Consider the following 22,456-nt stretch of genomic DNA (forward strand, 5'->3'; position numbering starts at 1 on the left):
GCTAGCTGCTCCCTAGGTAGGAAGCATGATCTGCAGATAAATTTTTCCAGGAATAAATGCTCATTGTATTACTGTTCTCACAGTAGTCATCATTCACTAGCAATAGTGGAAAGTCTATGGCTTCAGCTTCCAAAACAAAGAGAGGGCTAGAACTACACCCTCAGATGCTCCAGAGAAGGGCACTTTGCCAAAGGGGTAAAGTTGCTTTTCTGTAACTTTTCCATCCCTCTCTTTATCCTGAGGCTTATTTGACCTCAAGTAAATGGCAGCAATTATCAGCAGCTTCTGATTTACACCAGGAATATAAAACACAAACACATTACATTAAAGAGAGATTAGGGCACAAAAATTACCCTTGAAGACAGTCCTGATGTAAGCCAGAATCTGGTAAAATTAGCTATAAGGCTAATGAGCATTGCTAGTGATGCACTAAGCAATTTCAAGAGGGACAAACGTCTGGGACCAAGAGTCTCTGTCCTTTTGTGGCTTTGTGTTTCAGTGACATTCAAGTTACACAACAGTATCTGATATTACGGTAGACCAGCACAGACTTTGCAGCCAGATTCCAATGCCATTATCATACACAATTAATTGTTTTTATTAAACAAATCATTGACTTAAGTTGCAAATATACACCACACAGTACACTCCAGAACTATTACAGAAATTTCCCCTGATGAAGGAAGGGCCTGCAATAAAGATAATTCCACAAATAAACATTTGTTCATAATTCTTGATAGTCTCCAAATTCTTTTTGAACAAATTAGCTTGCTCCCTCATTATTCCATATCAATACAGAGTAGTTTGTGGTTTTAGCAACAATCCATTATAATGGATTCAACACATTGATTAGTGAACATGTTCACATTTCTATTTAAAAAAAATACAGTTCACCGGTAAAAGGAGTCTCAAATGCCAGATAACACTCTTCTTCAAAACTGCTAACATGGGCTCTAACTTTACAAAGACATATAATTAGCTTTAGTAGTAGCTTTTCGTGATGGAGACTTCAGTGCTATATTCTACCGAAATAACAACATTCATAGATAACATTTGTTAAAGTTATAAAATGAATGCTGGAAGCCAACAGACCCCTAATTGCTGTCCCACAGACTGCTTTGCATAAATGCCATACTGCAGATGACATGTAATTAAAGCTGTACTGAAAAAAAAAGTTGAAAGCAACCAATTAATTTGTTTAAACAACAAACAAACAAAGCCATTTTGTAGGTGGTAATTTTTAGTTTCTTCACTGTTAAAACTAGATACAAAATATAAAATATTTATCCAGCCGCCTAGTTAAAAGTGGTAAGTGGTGGTTACTTAACACTACACAATTAAAATTGTTTAGTAAACAAGTTACTAAATGTTTGCTAAACATTTACCATTTACTAAATGTTTACTAAACAAAGTGTTTAGTAAACCAGTTTAAATTACAACTTGCTTGGCTTGCCAGCAAGCAATTTAAAACTTAAATGTTGTGATTAATGAAGCTCTATATTGTAACAGGAACTGGTTTTCTGCTTAGCATTGGCCAAAAAATACTTTTCTTACCACCTGAAAAAAGCCAAAGGACCCTCAATGTCTCTTCTCCATTGGAATTGTCTTGACAAAGAAACGTCTGAAAGGCTGGCTATATTTCAATCTCCCTTTTCCTTAAAATATTCATGTGGTATCTCTGCAGCTGCTCAGTCTTCACCTGTACTCCTCTGCCCTGTCCAACACAGCCAGATTGTGCTATTCCATACTCAGTCTCAGTTGCGCGACCACCCAAAGAGTTAAAGCCCTTGGGGGCCAGCTGGTTCCCTTCCCAAAGAGAAACATCTCCTGTAATATTCTGGCCATCCACTGCAGACTTATGGTTAGGTGTCTGAAATATTTTAAGAGACTGTCTCTGGGGACAGTTATGCTCAATTACAATGAGTACTATACATATGGGGAAATGGTTTTAGGAGCTTTTGTGTGAGCTGTCATGTGGATATAAATCAGTAATATCCCTGGTTTGTGTATAACCACATGTAGGTTTAGCTTGCAGCAGACAGCTATAGCTGACATTTGAAACAACAACTGTACAGTACTTTTGCAATTGCAATGCAATTCATTACCATTGCTTTCTTTCACCTGTAGGAGTTACCATGTTTGCTTAGCTTTTCTTGCTAGCATAACAATTAGTTATGTTAGTATTGCCAGTGAAGTGCATTAGAAAAAATGAATCGGGCCTCAGACACCGTAAGCCTGGCTTAAAAAAAAAAAAAAAATAAAGCACGTATTTTTACTTGTCTTGTAAGCCTCGGGGCAGGCAGGGTTGGCCTATAGATTGACCCTGGGGCAGCTATCCAACTTTCTCTCCCAGAGCAAGACAGCTAGAGGTTACTAGTGTTTTCACCTGAAAAGCTCAATTCTTACATAAACATTTGACCTCAGGAATAGCAACGTGAATGATGCTACCAAGTCTTGCACTAGTTGTAAGAGCATTACATTCCGTATTTATGTATTGGAAAGCAAGTAATTAGCTTTAAATGAATCGTTTACATCTGGCCTGAAAACGGCTTTCCGCAGAGAAAACAATACTCTTCAACTTCTGTCTTTGAACTTCTGGAGATTCCTGTATATCACCTCAAAAAATAAGTTAAATTCTTGCTCAGATGCAAATACACGAAAACAGTATTTGCACAAATTTCAAGCATTAATATTTTTATCCTGATTCATATCCCCGCTGGATTTCCTTTTAGCGAGTGTGAGAGTTACAGCATTCAATGGCACACGAAAAGCAGATCACAAGGAGGAACACTGGGGATCAGCTAGAAACACTGGTCTTAGCTGTATAACTGATACTCCAGTATTTATAAGGGTACAATGCTCATACTTTTAGTTAGCCAAAACCAACACTAAACTGCTACCTTGAAAGGCTATCAAAGTTCAGTAACTGGGGCATTTTCACACTCAGACAATTATGCTTTCTGGGCAATGTTCAGGATATTTGTAAGCCAATGTGTTCCAATATGTTACTTACATTGGGGATAGCACTTAAATTGCATGTCCAGGTCAAGACCTACTGTGCTACATTCTGGATGAGTACTACACTGAAATTCTGGGCATTAAAACTCTATGGTGTATTTTGTTATTGTTGAAATATCTATGAAGAAACATTAAAAATAGGAAACTATTATTTAAAGTAGCAGGGAAGAGCATAGCCAGAGAACTTCAGTTACTGGACACAATCTTTCCCTTCCACCTGAAAAACAGCATGCCACTTAAAAGTAGTCACTGGAACAACCTGGAATTATTCACAAGGTCAAAGTCTCACAGAAATGTATGTTCACAAGCCATGAACCACAGACTGCGGTCAATTCCTACTAAATAGAACTGAGAGGAGCTAAAAGTACATACTGTTCTCTTAATATTCTTTCTGCAGGTAGAGTAACACCTGTAAGCACACGAAGAAGGTAAGTGAATAAAAGTGGGAGGCCATGTGGTCTCTTGGGCATCTAAAAGGAGTGAGGTACCCATATCATCCTGATTTGTCCATAACAAGTCTGTATTTAGGAACACACACTAAGGATATTTGAAAGTCCCTGCTTTGGAATAAAGACCCTGATCTTAAACAAGGAGTAGAAGTGGGTGATATGTAGGAAGAGGCAAAGACTGCAAAATAGGGATAGCTGGCTTAAGCCCACATGAATGTATTTAAAATACTAATCACATAATGACAGACTGTGACATTGAATCACCACAAAATAGACCTAGTTAACGTAGAGAAAAATGAATGCTTGGCAAAGGTGCAAGCTGTGCACATTTCAGGTGGAAACAAGCCCGCCAATTGCTACAAAAATTAAAATAGATGAGTCTTCCATACAGATCAGCAAGACAGTTCAAGAGTTTAGTGACACCTGTATTTCTCAAGCACAGAAAAGCTCCTAGGGACTATACTTCTAAAAATATTTAGAAACCTAACTCCTATTGATAATGGTGCGAAATGGAAACTTAAAATATGGCTGTTCACCTCCAAACTTGTCTCTGCCATTAAACTGAAGTCACAGGCTTTTGGAGGCAGAAATCACGGTAATTTACTTAACCTTCATGGAAGAGAACAGCATTGCTAATACAGCCCTAACACTGGTTTGATCTCCATACAACAAAAAGGCTGTCACTGGGATCTACAGATTTTGTGGTGTTTTGGAGGGTTTTTTTAATTAAATTCTTTGATCCCTATGTGTTAATTAAAAAAATTTAAAAGTCAATTAACATACCTCTTGTTGATAACCAGGATTTCACAAACATTGAGCTCTGTTACTGATGTAGCTGCATCAGAGTATGATTCTACAGTCTGACTGCATCTTACACGTGTTTCTTCCCCTCTGCCTTTGCATTTGAGAAATCAAATCAGATGCTGCAAAATAGTCCCCATGGGACAAATACGTATATTTGATTTAGACTGGAGAGCCGTTATTCACATAATTAGTTACCCTGAAAATCAACAGTGAGAATTTCAGAAAAATAAGAACTGCCAGATTGGATCAGGACACACTCCTATCCTCTTTCTGAAGTTGGGCAGATGCTACGGAGGAAAGCACAAGAAACCCTCAAGAAGCAGCCCCCTCCCAGCCTAAGAGGGGCTAATTTCAATTCTGAATAATGAAGTTTAATATTCCCTCCAGTATTTTTCCCAGCTTATTACAATTCTAGATCTTGTCACTGCTATCAATTACAGGCCCTTGATCCCAAGAACAAATTAAGTGCTTTCTTAAAAATTATTTCTTTTTCTATGAGTTTTTAATTGATGGCTTTTCAGCTTCATTGGCTGTCCACTTGTTTTTCTCTTCTGAAACAATAAAAAGAAAAATGCTCTATTTGCCTGAGCAATATGTGCCAGTACTTTCCACGCTTCTATTTCAACCTCTTTAAGGTAAACAGCCAAAACTCTTGAGACTCTTTACAGATCATCTGTACTCTTTCTCCTTACTCATCTCAGCGCCTTCTGTATTCCTTTTTGAGAGGAGATAACCAATATTACACAGTATTTCACTAGGCTGTACCACTAAATTCTCCGAAGGCATCATAACGTAGAAGGATGTTACATTACTCCAGTTCCTAAAATCTGTTTTGCAAATGCAGTCAAACAGCAGAGGTCTTCCCTGAGCTGTGTACAGTCCCAAACTATTCCCTCTCAGCAGCTGATGTAATGATGTGAAATTTTGCAGGTAATTTTAGCATTTTCAGGAGAAAAGAGGCTCCTATTTGCGATAACTGAATGTCATTTGTTGACATTTGGGCTATTCACCTGGCTGGGTCAGGTCTCCCTAGAGTAATGAGTCCTTTCTCGTTCTGTCCAATCCATATCAGTTTGCATCTTCAGCAGATTTTCACTTTTTCCTGCCCTCTTTCCATCTAATTTGTTAGTATATTAAATACTAGAGTTGGTACATAACCTTGAGTTATCCCAGTATGTTTTAAATGGTCAGTTTTTTACCACAACAAAACTAGTCTCCAAGCAAGTTTTGGGGTCATGCCAACACTATCTCCGATTATCCCTGGTAGTTTCCCTTGCAGAGTTTTGTTAAAAAAACTAGCAAAAGCTTTCTGAATGTCTCAAACAATTTTACACATACATACATATATATTATATATATATATAAAAACAGTCTAAATGAAGCGTGAGAGGAAAACACTCCAGTGTGAAAAAAACGGATCTGGCCCTACAGGTGATTTAGTTACAATAAAAAGAATGTCACTGAGAGAGATAGGCCAAATCTAGATCAGACTAGATTATGGGCTTATTTTCCAGAAAGCAGGTCCATTACTAATGCACTCCATAATTATAGTGCCAAGAGCACCTAAATGTCTACAAGCATGCACAATAAGATGCCTAGAAGTACCAATTTGAACTTAATAAAAATTGTTTGTTCCCAGTTCTTGGGCCAATCAGACCTTCTAACTGGGAAGTCACAAGGAAAGTCCATATCCCAAAACTGGGCATAAGCCCAGCTTGAAGGAGTATTCAGAGAGGTTTCCCACTTGTTGACTTCCCACTTTTTATGATCTACTCCATTTACATGCATTCAGCCAGCTACTCAGCTGACGCAGATCAACACAGCGGTGCTTCAGCCATGCCATATTATACCATCCACAGAGATGGGTCTTTTCTTCTGTGTGTTCTTCTACTCAGATTTTAAATTGGCAACGACTTCACATAACCTATTATTTTTAGACATATATTTATGAAACTCAGACACTTTGTATATTTATCCCCCACCGTTACGACTCAAGTATGTAATTTTGTTATTCAGTACGAGTTACAAGAGAAAATAGAACTAGAATAGCAGGGTTAGGCTTGCAATTAACTTTTTCAGACACAGTTATAAATTTCAACAAATAGGTTATAATTGAGGAGCCAGCATGACCTTTATTATTTCAGAAGGTTCAGCCATAGCAGCTCAGTGCGACTTCAGCCTGACTATTAGTCACTCTGTCAGATAGAAGCACTAACATCCAACTCAGTCTGGCATCAGCATATGATCTGATCCTGAAAACTGACCTGAATAAGCTTTACTCGCCAGAATGGTCCCAATCCAGGCAATGGAATTGCTCTTAGAGAAATCCCATACTCCCTGTGAGTAAAGTAGCAAATATCAGATATTTCTGTCATAATGGCAATCAAGAAAAATGAAAGGCTCTTTCAGAAGAAGTCTCAGAATATTTATTAGTAAAGTCCTATTATCGGGCAATCAGAAGTGGCTCTTCCTCACAGAAAAACTGAACTAGTACTGTGAGCCACACAGTTCTTGTATCATTCCCTTCCATTATTAAGCCCACTGCCAAACAGATAATCCATGAGTAAACATATCAGAACGTTTATGCTTAATACTTAGGAAAGTACAACATGAAAACAATTACTTTATCAGAGCCAGTCTTCCCAGCAAAGCAATAGTTTGTTACGGCAGAATCCTTTTTACAACAAAAACCCCTGTGATGTTAAAAACTACATTAAGACAACCAAAACATTTTTATGACTTCAGTTAACTGGTAAATTATTCTTAGAACTTGTTAATTCATGCAATTGCCATCATGGTGATGAAAGATGGACAAGGAAAAGAGTGTTACATGCAAAAACACTAGTTGATATATTAGGACGACTCAAGGTATCCTTTCCTGTGTAAATTACATATGTGGAGGAATACAGCCATGTCTCTCTTCGTATTGATATCATAGTAAGTTTCTTTCTCAAGTGCAGGTATATGGAAGAAACAGTTCCACCTGATGTAGGAAAATGCATAACATTCAGATCAAGTGCTGTGAAAATCTGACAGACCCCCAAAACAACAGAAAGATGCACTGATACTGTTTTCACAAGTAACACGTTATGTGCAGGAACGTGCTGGGGCTTTTACACGGCTGTCACAAACATGGTAATCAGCATCACTAAGTCTGTCTGCAACATTAAGACAAATATTTGACCTATTTTCTTAGCAGAATTTAGCTGTCGTGATTCTTAGCACTACGCTCTGTGAGCCAGCAACTGCCCAAGGACTAATGCAACACGGGCACAGAATTCTTTGCAGAGAGCGAGACCGCTTCCACGGGGCATGTTTTTTCCACGGGTGAAGTGATCAGTCCCGTGAACCCTCACTCCTCAGCCGGCTCTGGGCCGTGGTGGCCCTCACGCAAAGCCCCGGCGCTTGTCCCCCTCCTCGCTGCCCCCCACGCCCCGCCGTGCCGGGGACTCACGTTTGTAGCTGGCGGCCCAGGGCTGGTAGCCGTAGTAGCCGGTGATGCGGAGGATCCGTTCCTCGATGGAGGTGAGCCCCACGGAAGCGCTGGTGAGGTCCTCCACGGAGCGGGACCACTTCAAGTCCTCCTTGATGGCCTCGTCCACCACCAGGTACTTCAGCTGCCGCAGCTGCGGGCTGATGTCGGACAGCCGCCGGGGACTGACATCGGGGGAGCGCCGCATGCCGCTGGGGGCCGGGAGAGGGGCGTCAGCGCGGGGGGCCGCGGCTGGCAGCGCCGCCGCGGGGGCCGCCGGCCTCCGCCGGCCCCAGGCGAAGTTGGCGGCGGGCGGCGGTCCCTCCGCCGGCAGGTGAGCGGCCCCGGCGCCCGCGGCGGCGGCGCCGCAAACTTTCCTCGCCGCCCTCCGCCGGAGCGACCCCCGGGGGCGGGCGGCGCCGCCAGCGGAGGTTACGGTGAGGTGCGGTGCCCCCGTCCCTCCCAGCCCGCCCGCCCGGCCCGGCCCCGCAGCGGTACTCACAGGGTGGCGGCTTTGCCCCGCGCGGAGCCGTTGGGGAACTCCCGGATCCCCATGGGGAGCAGCAGCGATGGCTGGGGGGCGCCCAGACTTCACAGCGGGGCGACCCGGCGGCGCTCACCGGCCGGGTAAGAGGCGCGAAGGAAGGAGGGGAGGGAGGGAGCGGGGAGGCGACGGCCCCCGCGGCAGAGGGTCCCCGGGCTGGCGCTGGCCTCCGGCGGGAGAGGCAGGCGGAGAGACGGGCGGACCGCCGCTGTCGCCTGCGAGGCGCTGCCGCCTGCGGAGCGCGGAGCGCCGGCAGCGGGGGCCGGGCAGGGCAGGGCGCGCTCCGCGCCCCCCACCCCGCGCGTTGCCGCCGGCCGCCAGCAGGGGGAGCCCCGTGGCCCCGCCGCTGCCACCCGCTCGTGCTGCTCGCCCCCTGACGGGCGGCCGTGAGGCGGGGCGGGGCGGTGGCCGTGAGGCGGGGCGGGGCGGGGGCCGTGAGGCGGGGCGGGGCGGGGGCCGTCTCGCCTCGCCTCGCTTCCCCGGGGCAGGCTCACCCGCTCCCTACTCAGTCGAGGAGCTGAGCGAGGAGCGGTCGGGCAGCGCCCGGCGCCCGCTCCCGTGCTCGTCTCGCACCGCCGGCGGGGCGGGCTCCGGACGGGTGCCTTGGGCGCGGCCCCGGCGCTGAGAGAGCCGAGCCGGCGTGCGAGGCGGGGGCGGTCGCCGCCCGGAGGGAGTGCGGCTCTGGCAAGAGCCGGGTCGTGCGTCGCGGCGTTTCCTCGTCCGGCGTCCGTTAGGAAGGAGTGATGGAACAACGGTGCGAGGGAGCCGGGGCACGGGTGGGCCGTGCCCCCGCGGCGAGGGCTGGCGGCGGGCGGAGCGGGTTTGCGGGGGGGGTTGCTGGGTACCCCGGCAGAACGGGCGCCCGCGCGTGGGGTGACCGGCCGCAGCCCCGGGCCGGAGGGGTTTCGCTCTTCACTAAGAGCGAGCTGGGGCTGACGCGGGGTGTGTGTGACAACCCTAGCAGTGACGGCCTGAAGTGGCCCTGGGCCCGATCTGACGGGAGCACCCTCCCCATTTCCCCATAACGCGGCTGAACCTGTACCACGGACACCCGGCCTTCTGTCAAGCAACATTTTTTAATTATTTTTTTAAATACATCACCTTACTTAAGTGGAAAAGATACAGTTAAGCTTAAATAAATGGGTTAGCATAGATGTGTGCCTTATACAAACACTTTATTCACAAACAAAAAATTTCAAATCCGATAATAGACAAAATTTATCACCTACAAGTAGAGATAGTTGAAGTTAAAGAACTTTTTGTGTATATGTATGTGTCTCATAGGAAAAAGAAAAATGAAGTCCAAGGAGAAAAGGTTGTTCCCTTTCACCACTACACAAGCTCAGTTTACCTAGAATCTTAAAACACCAAGGTATTGAATGTGGAAGCGGACTGGTGTCAGTCAAATGCAACCTTTCGCTGTCACTGAAGGTAACATTAAAGGATCACTGCACCATTATCAGAAAGAGAAAGTAAAAAACCTCCAGCAGATTAAAGCCAAACTAATTATAATCTTAAATACACATGTACTAAATAATGCAGTAAATTTATTTTATTTCCTATACAACCCTTATTTTGAGCCTGTGAAAGTGAAAATGTTTGTTGTTGTGGAGGTCAGCTGCAAAATGCAATACAGGTGAACAGCAGTGGTCCAGCAGTACAAGCAGAGAGTGACTGTGCAGGTGCTTGATGCTGCCTACCTGCAAAGTGACAGAGCTCCTTGTGAGGTACACAAACCAATGCAGAAGGATGATTTAGGTTAAGATGAGAGGATGAAAACGCAATGCTCACTAAATCTACAGATACTGATTACTGGCTTGATTTAAGTCTCCTTAGGGCATTCAGGGCAGGAGAAATGATAACAGGCACGAATGGGAGTAAACTTTTCACTCCAAAGTCCAACATCGTTCCTATGCAGAGCCCGTGCTCTCTCTGGCTTTAAGTGATGGACAAGGATAGGATTTCATCTGAGAATTGCCTGTAATACTGCATGTATCTAGTGTCAAATTCCTCCATTATTATAGGTACAAGATTCTCAAAATGTACTAAAAAATAACACAATGCATGTCCAGAAATGTAAGTCTGGGCTGGCTGTGCTCAGTTTGAGACAAATTCACATGGGCAAACAGTCAGTATAGAGTTCTAAGTCTCAGAGCAGGCAAAGGTTCCAACAACAAAGCAAGAGACAGAGACATTATTGACCAGCCAAGTACTGACACCTGCTGACCACTCACCTACCTCTCGGCATGGGCTGGTGCAGAGTAGCAGAGGCTTGGTCAGCCCTGCTATAATTTTTGCCAACATCACTGAAGTATTTAGCTGCCCATTTTCTGCAGCCCCAGAGAGGAGCCGTGGAAGTCAGAGGCCCTATTACACACATCTCTACTTTAATATGCCAGAACCATCTCATTCCTCTGTCCCATAAAGATTGTTTTTCTGCTGGTTTATTCTTTCCCAGCTGCTGTCATTTCCAGGTGTAAATTAAATGATGGATGGGTGTTAATACTTTCTCCTGTCATGCGGACAAGTGACCTTGGACAGCTTGGGTGCTGCCAAACTTGAAGTGAGCATGCATCTTGTGAGAGAAAAAAAAATGCATGGGAGTGAAAATTTTAAAGTTCACTGAAGTGTTTAATAAAGACAACATTTCAAAATTGTAGTAAGAGGCAACATCAACATAGCTATCAAATCTTATCAAGCCTTGCCATAAGTGATGTTTCTTCTTAAAAATAGCAGCTGCTGAAGTCATGCAAGTAAAAATTCTTGTGTATATTATTTTAATTATGGTTAAGAATTGTAGCTAAAACTGAAACATAACAATATGGCATTGTACATTAAAAGATAAAGTATGGGATCCCACATGATTTGGAATTTGTAGATTTATGGAGCTACTTAAGATTTTTAATATAAGGAGAGAAAAAGTATTGTAGTATAATAGCAATGCTACCAAGCGTAAGGAACAAGTTAAAAAGAAAATATTTCCCAAACAGTATATACTTATTTAAGGAACAGTGGGCAAAACGGAGCAGGATTTGACTCTGTTTAGGTTGGAGCCACCTAGCATGGTATGCAACAGCAAGCTGGAGACACTATGAATGGCTTTTCTGAACCTCTTACCAGTGCATTACTTTAATAAAACACCTACAAATCATCCCAGCACAGAATAGTTAGGGAACAGTGTATTTTTTTAAAATGGCAGAGCCCTATAGCAAGGGAACAATTAGCATTTATTCCAGAATGTAGTGACTTATTCTGTTCTGTTAGATACATCTTTTTATTTTTTTCCAGACAACATGAAATTATATGCTTGACTGATAGTCAGCTCTTAAAAGGCACAGCCATTAAGATATATTAGCATTATGTTGCCTACAATGTGATACCATGCTAGAGGAAAATATAATTTAAACTGTATTTATTTTCACCTCCCATCAATAGTAGCTTGTCAAAAACTTCTCTGGGATGGAAGTTTACACTTAGCAAATTATTACTCATTTGGTGAGAAAGGTAAGTGAATTTTTTATTTCTTCCACCCCCCCAAGATACGAATTTTACATTTAAAGGATACAGTGACATTGGTAGGATAAGATAGCAAAGATATTTCATTGGGCAACAAAATAATCAAAACTGCAGAAGTTAAAGCATGAAGTTAACATGTTCCCTCTTTTCCAGTTCATAATCAACCCTAGGAACTCAGTCTTTAGAAGACAACCCAACTCCCTCCTTAAGCAAATACTCAAACTGAATCTTCTGTAGCTGATGTATGTTTCTGCTTCTTAGTATTTTTATGCTCAGCACCGAAGGTGTGTATGAAAGCCGTTAATCAGATGTTCCCACCCCAAGGGTTTTTGGGTGTTAGACAGAAATACAATATACATTCTAAAAGTCCTATAGAATATATAGAAATGTTTGTATGGCAAAACTATAATTTTCTCTAGCTGGGGTCAAATTTGACATCCACAAGAATATAATGCTACTGTATATCCAAAGTTGCTCCAGCTGAATCAGTGGGACTAATTTTAGTATGCCATTCAGACTGGAACATACTCTATTTCACACACAAAATATTTTGAATCAGCAGCAAAAAAAAAAATACACAGCTAGAAACTTTCTAGTCTATGCTGCATAATCTTGCTTGCATTCATATTTTAAAATACTTGGTACCACCTTTAAATGGTTTAAATAAACCCAGAGAACCAAGAAAAACTGATAGAGCAGAGAAAGGCCAAATGCAAGACTGACTAACAAGCAAAAATCAGCCTGACCGCCTTTAACAGACACACACTTGCTCTCTCAAGTAGAGAGACAGAGACTGTGCTTGAGAGAGCAGTCAGATGAATTTGAGACAAGTAGCAGCACATTTTTCATGTGAGCTCCCACATTGCTCTGAGACCCCTGCAATGCACAGGCAAAACCAAACAAGCATCAGAATTTCTGACATGACTCCTTGCTGAAAGCAACTGGAAAGCTATGGGCATTACGATGTAGCTGCTTGTTGTAGTCAGGAAGGGACATACAGGGTCAGTGTCCCGGTTCCTGGGAGGTATGCTGCTTTATAGAAAGCTGATTTTAATCTGCTTCTTTGAAGCGGTTGAATATAAACTATTCAGTTTCTTCTTTGCTAGACACAGTGGAAAATAGAAGTCCCTTATATTTGGAACTGAAAATAGTCCTATTGGTTGTTTTGCTACCCATTGTTAGATGAGAAGTACAGAAAAAAATAATTTAGGACATCTCATCATGTCTTGGTGGTGTATGAGCCCTGCCATTGCCTCTCTTCCCAGTTCAAATCGAAAACCGAAATGCAAATGGTAGAAAAATCATAACATTTCCTTCCTCCAGCAAGAGGCCCCAAAGTGACTACAGGAGATGTCAATGACAGAAAATACAGAACAGCAGACCTCTTCAATATCCCATATTTTGAGAAATGCCAGGGGCTTGAATCTCAGAGTCAACCTCTGTTCTACGTGGCCTTGGTATCCCTTCATATTCTGCCTTTTCAAGTAATTTGTACCAGAAGTAATGGGCTACAAAACAGAGCTTAAGGGAAGACTAGATACTGGTCTTGCAAATTTTATGTATTTATCCATGTATCCTTCCTAGTTTGTCTTTTTAACATGAGTAGGGCTGAGAAACAAGCCAAACAACCAGGGAATAAGGAAGAGGGGAAAATCATAGCAACAGCTATCTACCCTGGCTCGCCCATGAAAACCCACAGGAGGGAAGAAAGAAAAAAAAAAACCCAACAATAGCCACAAAGATATAGGGGAGAGAATGAAGGACTCTGGAGACAACTTGAAAGAAAACTTTTAATGGATTTGTGCTCAGAGAAGGCAGTTGCTTTAGTGAATTAGAGCACAATATTCATATTATGTTTGAAGTTACTTATTTGGAAGGTGTGCTAGCCCCAAGAAAAATCTGATAATTCCCACCCTTCAGATAAACTTTTGTTTTTCTAGTTTTGAAGGTGGTTTTTAAAGTTGACAATTTTTTGATGCAGAAGATCTGTCGCTAGCCTTGGACTGTGCAGCTTTCTCAGCAGGAGAGATTTCTGGAGAGAAAGGAACACTTGCGAGACTGATGTCACAGGCAATTTTTACTGTATGAAATTAATGGCAGCTGTTTGAAGCTGCTCAAGTTTCTGAAACATTAAAAATCCCACAGCTGAATTTTTGATCTGGGAGCATAGATGATCAAGGAGCATTACACTTTTGCCACATGGTTCTATAGCCTGGGGCATAGCCACTCGCTTCCATGTATACATTTTGAATCCTAGTTGTAAGTTAACCACACTTATTTTTCCAGATCTTCTGGAAATAATTTTGGAAGCTACTACAAATATTCTGCTACACCAACCCATACCCCACTTCTCTCCACAATATACAAAAAGGTGTCCTTTCTTTGCCTTTTGTCACCTACAATGGATATATTTCATCATATCATAGATAAAGACAGTATCTCACTGCACTTTTTCAGCTGTTTTTTGAAATAAAAAAAAAAATCTGTTAACAGTATAAATTTTTAAGTGAGTAACAGTAGGAACCATGGGCAGACAATTTGCAGAACTGCTATGCAGGTCCCTCCTGTAGACAGCAACACCCCTATATACTGTATACCCTCATAGAGGCAGATGTTAGCACTACTGTGAGCCTCAAGGCCACACTGTTTCTTAGTATAAAATGATATAGCATTAAAAAAACATGTTCTTTCATCTTGGATTTCTTTATTAGATTATTTTATTGTGGTGATAAATTTGGAACAATGAGATTATTTGATTAAACTTTCTCAGTCACTGCTGAATGGACTGCCCTGCTTGTAGAATTAATAAAAAGGCCAAGACACCTCATCAACATGCTTGGTATTGAGCTGGATTGGCAGTGGTGCAGTTTAATCCTGCCAAAGGGCATTTGCTGAGGAAAGTCAGAAAGCTTTTAAATCATATTCTTAAAGGTTGTGTCAGGAGAAGATGACCTTGCAAAAGCTGTAGTCCTGAACTGTCCAGACTTCCCCCCCATCCCCATTCATGTTAGAGCTGCTTACTGCACAGAACAGTATGTTAAATAATATGGCTTCTCCTCGTGTAACTCAATGCATCAAGCTTGATTTTGCTGGGTGTGCTGGTTGGGAAGCTAGATACAAAAACTTAGTTTGGAAAAAGCTGCATGCGCTAGCATCCTCTAGCATTTTTTTAGTAGCTGAAAGTACACTAGCATCACCTGATGGTCTAAAGGTAAACTTTCATTTACGGTAATTGATACAGACCCACCACACCACTTTCACCAATGCTTCACGTTCTATATAAGCAATTACAGCTCAGAAAGACATGGAGAAAGTGGATGAAAAGCACCAGTTGTGCATAATCACGCCCATCAAGACATCGAACAAAATACCACAAAGATCAAGATTAATGTCATAATTTCTGTTTAAAATCGTGCATCTATGGCACATATAACTACAGAAACTTATATCTTCAAGTAAATTGCATTATAATTCTCATACACAACAGCCTATAAAACAGATCTCAAATTTCTGTTTTGGAAACACTGGTTAGATTATTTACTTAGACATGTAGAGTTAACATCTCAGGTAATTAAAACATTCTTTACCACTGGTTGTCCAGATGGAAATAGGTTTTTTTTGTATGTAGACACAAGCAGCTGCATTTCTCTCAGAAATGAGAAGTGCTCAAGAAAACTAGTTTCAAGTCAATTTAAGGCAAAGTTATCCACCAAGCTCAATTAATCTAATTTATTTTATGCTGGTGAAACTTCATCAGCTTAATAGAGTTGCCTCCAATGTATAGCATCTTAATTCACAGGTAAGCTCTCATTTTGAAGAGTGGCATGATTTTTGTGATCAATCACTATCACATTTTCAAAAGAAATGTGACTGCAAGAAAATTTTATTGCAAGTATCTTAACTTCTAATTTTGCTCAAGCTAAGCATATAAAAACTTCTTAAAGATCAGTAGGTCCTTGCGTTTCTTTGTTAGTAATGTTTCTTTTAGAGTGCATTTTTATATTCCTTTTTCTAACCTACCTTTATTGGTTTTGAGCTAAAGGTTTTCCTTTATATATGTGGTGGGTTGACCGCAGCTGGATGCCAGGTGTCCACCAAAGCCGCTCTGTCACTCCCCTCCTCAGCTGGACAGGGGAGAGAAAATACAACAAAAGGCTCATGGGTTGAGATAAGAACAGGGAGATATCATTCACCAATTACTGTCACAGGCAAAACCGGACTTGACTCAGGGAAATTAGTTTAATTTATTACCAATCAAATCAGAGTAGGATAACGAGAAATAAAAACTAAACTTTAAAACACCTTCCCCCCACCCTCCCTTCTTCCCAGGCTCAACTTTACTCCCAAATTCTCTACCTTCTCCCCGCCAGCAGCGCAGGGGGACAGGAATGGGGGTTGTGGTCAGTTCATCACACATGCCGCAACTTCCTCCTCAGGGGGAGGACTCCTCACACTCTTCCCCTGCTCCAGCGTAGGTCCCTCCCACGGGAGACATTCTCCCATGAACTTCTTCAGTGTGAGTCCTTCCCATGGGCTACAGGTCTTCACTAACTGCTCCAGCGTGGTCCCTTCCACAGGGTGCAGTCCTTTAGGAACAGACGGCTCCAGCATGGATCCCCCACAGGGTCACAAGTCCTGCCAGCAAACCTGCTCCAGCGTGGGCTCCTCTCTCCACGGGTCCACAGGTCCTGCCAGGAGCCTGCTCCAGCGCAAGCTTCCCACAGGGTCACAGCCTCCTTCAGGCATCCACCTGCTCCGCCGTGGGGTCCTCCACGCGCTGCAGGTGGATATCTGCTCTGCCGTGGACCTCCATGGGCTGCAGGGGCACAGCCTGCCTCACCGTGGTCTTCCCCATGGGCTGCTGGGGAATCTCTGTTCAGCACCTGCAGCACCTCCTCCCCCTCCTTCTTCACTGACCTTGGTGTCTGCAGAGCTGTTTCTCTCACGTATTCTCACTCCGGCTGCAATTGCTGGTATTGTGCAGTTTCGCGCCCCCCTTAAATCTGTTATCCCACAGGTGCTGCCACAGTTGCTGATGGGCTCGTCCTTGGCCAGTGGCGGGTCTGTCTTGGAGCCGGCTGCATTGGCTCTATCGGACACAGGAGAAGCTTCTAGCAGCTTCTCATAGAAGCCACCCCTGTAGCCCACCCGCTACCAAAACCTTGCCACGCAAACTCAACACAATATATAAGTTTTCCTTTGTTGGCCAATACAAAATTCCTATTCAAGTAGAAGTAGAGGAATGCAAGAAAATCCAGCAAAGAAATTAAGCCATATTAGCAATGTGATAAACATGAGGCAGTATATGGAAGGCAAACTAAAAACGGTATACAGATGTAAGGAGATCACATTATGCTTAGATATCTTCATTAGGAAAGGGACACTCACCTTGACTGTCTTGAAATACAAATATTGTCCTTGAAATAGTAATCCAGAGACAAAAATTACAACAAAGCTATAGAACTCCGTGGCACTTCAGGAAACGACAGTGCTGTGTGAGACTGAGGACCTGTGAGAAAGAGTGGAGGAGAGAAACATTCTTCAGGTTGCTGTGGGGGTTTTTTGAGTATTTGGCTATAAAGATAAGCAAAAATGCTAGCCTTGATATTCTTTTGTTAGAATCTGTAGTAAATAGGAAAACCAAGGATATTGCAAACTTACCTAATAGGATTTTTTTTAATGCCTGCCAGAAATAACAATTTTAGTTGTATCACATAACTAAAGAAAGAAAAATTAGAATAATTAATATTTTATTTTTTCTCCTGCTACACAACATAAGGATGAAGCAGTTGAGATTTCACACATTAAAAAGTTGAAAACGGGCAACATTTTATGCTTTACTGTGCAGTGAAGAGGTAATTTGTGCCCTTTCTATCCCACATGGGATTTTTATATTGCCTTCAAACTGTTTTTTGTAAACATTGAAAGGGAATTAAAATAGCCCCTGTAAAACACAGCCATTATTACTGCCTGAACACTGAGCTGTAGATAGTGTTTTGCCATCCTCCAGTAGTCACATGCATATATACCAAGAGTTTTAGCTCTCAGCTACTACCAAAATTAACGTCTCGTAACCTTAAATACGGTGTTTCTCTACTAAAACAAAATAAATCCTCATCACAACAGATTTTAGCCTGTCTTTTCACATCAGTTCTAGACCAAGATGGTATTCATTCCTTTTGTTGCCATAAATAAAAGGTCCTTTTTTGTGGCTTCTCCTCCCACCTGCTCTGTTGTCAGTTACTATGAGACCATTCAAGACAAAATCCCTCTCAGACCTTGCAGTTACTGAGGTGGCCATGTCATTCCCCACCCTTCAAGTTCACTTTGTGCTGCATTAGTCCACAGAACACTACCTTGTCCTTGCAGAGGTGAGCAAGATCTCCCTTCTCTCTCTCCTCCAGTAGTTGTGGACATTCTCCATTTTATCAGATAAAACACTCCTTAATATTATACACAAACAGAGATATTGTAGTGTACAGAAGCCATTTCCTTTTTAAGCCTAATCTTAAGAGTCAAATTAAAAAAACCTCAACAGAAATATTCACCTCTGCTCGTGAAGTTGAGGAGATATATAATAAACATGCAAGTTATTAACAGCAATTTTTCTGACACTGTAATAATCCATGGGCTAGCAGACTAATTCTAGCCTCTGGTCTATCTCTCACTAAACATTAAATATTCATCTTTCTTCTGTGATCCGTAGTTTTTGCAGCACATGCTTATATTATTTTAGCATTGAGGTATTTTGTGATAGTAGGACAAGTAAAAAAAAATTCTACAAAATAACGTATGAAAAGTTTCCATTGATCGAAACAGGATCTTTAGATTAAGCTGATGAACAGTATTTGTGCTTATTTATCAATTATGCCAGTTAGTAAATCTGAGTGGTGACTTTATTAGACCATTCTACAATTAGTGACTAGACTTTGCAAAATGGAAAAACAACACAAACAAGAACACCTGCAGTAGAAGAAAATACGCAAAAATCCTAGCTGCCTCCCAGTTCTTCCAGAGTGCACTTAAGCTCCGAAGAGAAAATCTCCATGGCATTAAGGGAACCTCCATCTATCATGACAGCACATCCACCAGATTATATGCAAAGGTTTATGAAAAAAACCGCACACACTCCCCCATGAGGCAGCCTAGGGATGAAAGCTATTTTTCAGGCTTGTGCATCAGCAGTGTGAACAAAGGTTCACCATTTAAGGAGATACTTACTGCTTTATGAAAGGAGGAGGAAAAAAAAAAGGGTGGGGGGAATTGTTTTCGCTTTCTTACCTATTTTATTCCCACAGGGCCATAGGACTGCACAGGGTAACATCTCTTTTACTTAAGTTAGCAGAGCAGATTTTAAACAGACTGGATGTGGCAAGATGCCATCTTTAGAGTTTCACTGTGCTGTAGTTTTTAGACTGGCGGTAGGGTGAAGACTAATACGAATCTGTTAAGCCATTGTTATGAGAAAGAGACAATACATTCATTTTTCTGTTTGCCTGGGACAGGAGAAGGGGCTTACATCTCAGCAAAAAACTTACAGTTTAGATACTGAGAAAAATTTTATTTTGGTAAGGATAGTTACCAACATAGAAGTGCCTCACTTAGGAGGTTTGCTGGAGCCTCCATCACTGGTTTGTAAGTAGCTAGACACATATCTGTCAAGGGATGAATCCTGCCTTGTCCATCTCTGTTCTCCACAGTGGAGTCCTCAATCTGCATTGCTTACTGGCAGCAGCCATTTCATGTGCCAGGCCAAAATCATGCCAGAAAAAACACAGATTCAATATTAGATTTCTAGAGAAGTGTGGCTGCAGTTGCTCCTATTATTCCATTTAATGTTTTGTATTGCATTAGTCAACAGCTACCTCATTATTTGCAGCCTCCTTGGTTTTTCCATTTTATTACATTTCAGTTGTCAAACAAGACTGAAAAGAAATAAATCCTTGAGCTTGGGTAATGACTTGTTTTCCCTTTTCTGAATGCTCATTCTCTGGTTAAGAATGAAGCCTTTTTCCACCCCCCTCCAGAGTTAAGCTATCATTTCATCTGATAAAATTAAGTTACTCCTGATTCTCATGCCTTACCCATGGATGCTCATCAGCTCTATCGTGTATGAGCCAGCTCAGAGCTCCAGAGAGTATTATCTGTGTCATGCCTTTCAGAAATGCAGTTTGTAGCACTAACTTTCGAAAAGGTTCTTTGGTGACATTTTGTAAAGATACAAATGAAGCACAAAAGAGATTTCCCTGCAGCCCGCAATGCAGGGGGGTGCGACAGGGAACGCTGCTTGCCTGCTTCACTGGCTCTGATTTCACCACATGCAAGAGGCAGTCATCAAAACAACAAAACAGAAACAGCCAAATCACAAAGGAAATGTAGAAAGTACCAAGAAAAACACAGAACCTCCTCCCGCTACTCAGAAGTGGGAAAGGAAGCTTTGGGGAGAGAAAAACCCTGAACATCCTTAAGAAGTCTCATTACCATGGAATCTAAATTGCTGAGCGTCAGACAAGAAGTGCTATAGCTGTCTACCAGTGGTAACAGTTATTATCAACATGCTATTTTCTTCCAAAGTTCAGTCTGCCCTCTGTTACCTTGCTCTGGAACAGGCAAGACGATTGCAGAGCACCCACTCATCACCTCGTGGTCCAGCTGACTACAGGGGTTCTCATCTAGTGCCGCCTGTGTTGTGGTATTGCTTGACACAGACCAACAAGACAAGCACATATACAGTGGAGAGGCCAGCGAGAGACCAACTAAACTGATGTACAGAAAGTGCATGTGATATAAAGGAGGGAAGTAAAACCTCTCATACAGCTGTGACCATTTTTTACTGGGGATAAAAAGGGAATATGCAATTACAGTGTTCACCTACACTAAGCATATCAATTATATTTTTAACTTGAGTTTAAGAAAGATCACCCCCCCTTCCTTTCTATATTTTTCCTAAGCAGTTGGTTTTATTTATTTCTAAGGTATTTACTTACACAGACACAATTGCTGCCAGCGTTAAGCAAAGGGCAGTAAGAGCTGAAGAGAGGAATAGGAAAACATCCCTGAGAGTGAACTGTGCAATTCTGGGGTGTGAAACTGCCTAGTGCCAGCTTATATGTGTTCTTACCCTCTGTTAGTGCCTTGGAGCTGGTGCGGGAGCGTGTCCAGAGAAGGGCGACGAAGCTGGTGAGGGGTCTGGAGCACAAGTCTTATGAGGAGGGGCTGAGGGAACTGGGATTGTTCAGTCTGGAGAAGAGGAGGCTGAGGGGAGACCTCATCGTTCTCTACAATTACCTGAAAGGGGGTTGCAGAGAGGTGGGTGTTGGTCTCTTCTCCCAAGTGACAAGCGACAGGACAAGAAGCAATGGCCTCAAGTTGCGCCAGGGGAGGTTTAGGCTGGATATTGGGAAAAATTTCTTTACTGAGAGAGTGGTGAAACACTGGAATAAGCTGCCCAAGGAAGCGGTGGAGTGATCATCACCGGAGGTGTTCAAGGAATGTGTGGACGAGGCATCGTGGGACAGGGTTTAGTGGGCATGGTGGTGTTGGGTCGATGGTTGGACTTTATGTTCTTAAAGGTCTTTTCCAACCATAGTGATTCTATGATTCCCAACAAGGTGCGTGTGTCTGCACACACACATTTAGCTCCAGACCATGGCACTGATCAGCACATTCTCCAAGCTGCTGTACCAGCTGTGGGCCTTGCTGGAGGCTGCTCACATGGGGCTAGGGCATTTTTGCTATCTTCTGCAGGAAGATAACCAGGCCCTAAATAAGCAAAGGATCTAGTTGTAGAGGTGTATAAAGAGACTTATCTACCCTCCCTTACTCTACCTGGGATCAAACACAAGCATTAAAAATTTAATGGAATGATAGTTTTGTAGTCTCTCTCCTGTTTGATGATCTAAGAGGTTTTAAAAAACAACCCATTGGCCCCCTTCCTTTTGAAGCTGTACACAGCAGGATCGTTAGTGGTAGATAAGCAGACAGATGTAGTGCTCAGTGTTAGATTTCCACTGTCACCATAACAACATTTAATAGGGATGCTGAGCTACCACCATTTGAAACAAGACCGACAAGTGCTGCAGAGGTGTGGGTGTGTGACACAGCTTGCATTTTAAGGCTGTTCTCTCCAGCAGCAAGCAGAGAATCTGGAGAAGGACCTGTATCTTCTGGACAAGAGGCCAGGGAGTCTCTGTGCTTCATAGAACAACTGGGAACTTTCAGCTCTGCTTGTCTTGTGAGAAGAGATGAAGTTTTGCAGGCTTTGGTAATTCATTCTGCAGCTTCTAGTTCTGGCTAGTTTGCAGCTCATGCTCTAATTGTCAAGCTATAGAGATGCTTCCAGAAATGGTTGCCTTCTCCCCCCTCTCTCCTCCACCACCCCAACTCTATGGACCATCATTAGATGCCAATTTAATAAGCTCAGTTCAAAATTTGAGAGTCATTTACGTATAAACACTCCTGTTAGATTTTCTTTTTCTAAACATAGTATTGGTAGAAGGTGGTGGCTGAATAATGTAAGAAAAGTTTCCTTTTTCTCCAGAAACCAGATGTTTAAACTGTGTTTAAATAATTTCTCGGCAATTACAAGCATTATCCACATGAATTAACAGTCCTAGCTTATCTGCAACAAGGTAACACCTTGGGGGCTCATTA

At 42.5% G+C, this 22,456-nt stretch overlaps 1 protein-coding gene across 1 annotated transcript in view; it reads right to left on the reverse strand.

The window, feature by feature from the left end:
* The window catches only part of SLC35F3 (solute carrier family 35 member F3), a 189,763-nt gene extending 181,465 nt beyond the window's left edge, over positions 1-8,298 (reverse strand). Inside the window, exons 1-2 of the mRNA XM_059835593.1 lie at positions 8,246-8,298; positions 7,726-7,955 (exon numbers count right to left, since the gene is read on the reverse strand). Coding sequence (XP_059691576.1) covers positions 7,726-7,955; positions 8,246-8,298 — 283 coding nt within the window. The remainder of the gene's footprint in view (positions 1-7,725; positions 7,956-8,245) is intronic.
* Between the last annotated feature and the right edge of the window lie 14,158 nt (positions 8,299-22,456).

Source organism: Gavia stellata, chromosome 2 (assembly GCF_030936135.1).
Source record: "Gavia stellata isolate bGavSte3 chromosome 2, bGavSte3.hap2, whole genome shotgun sequence".
Classification (NCBI taxonomy): domain Eukaryota; kingdom Metazoa; phylum Chordata; class Aves; order Gaviiformes; family Gaviidae; genus Gavia; species Gavia stellata.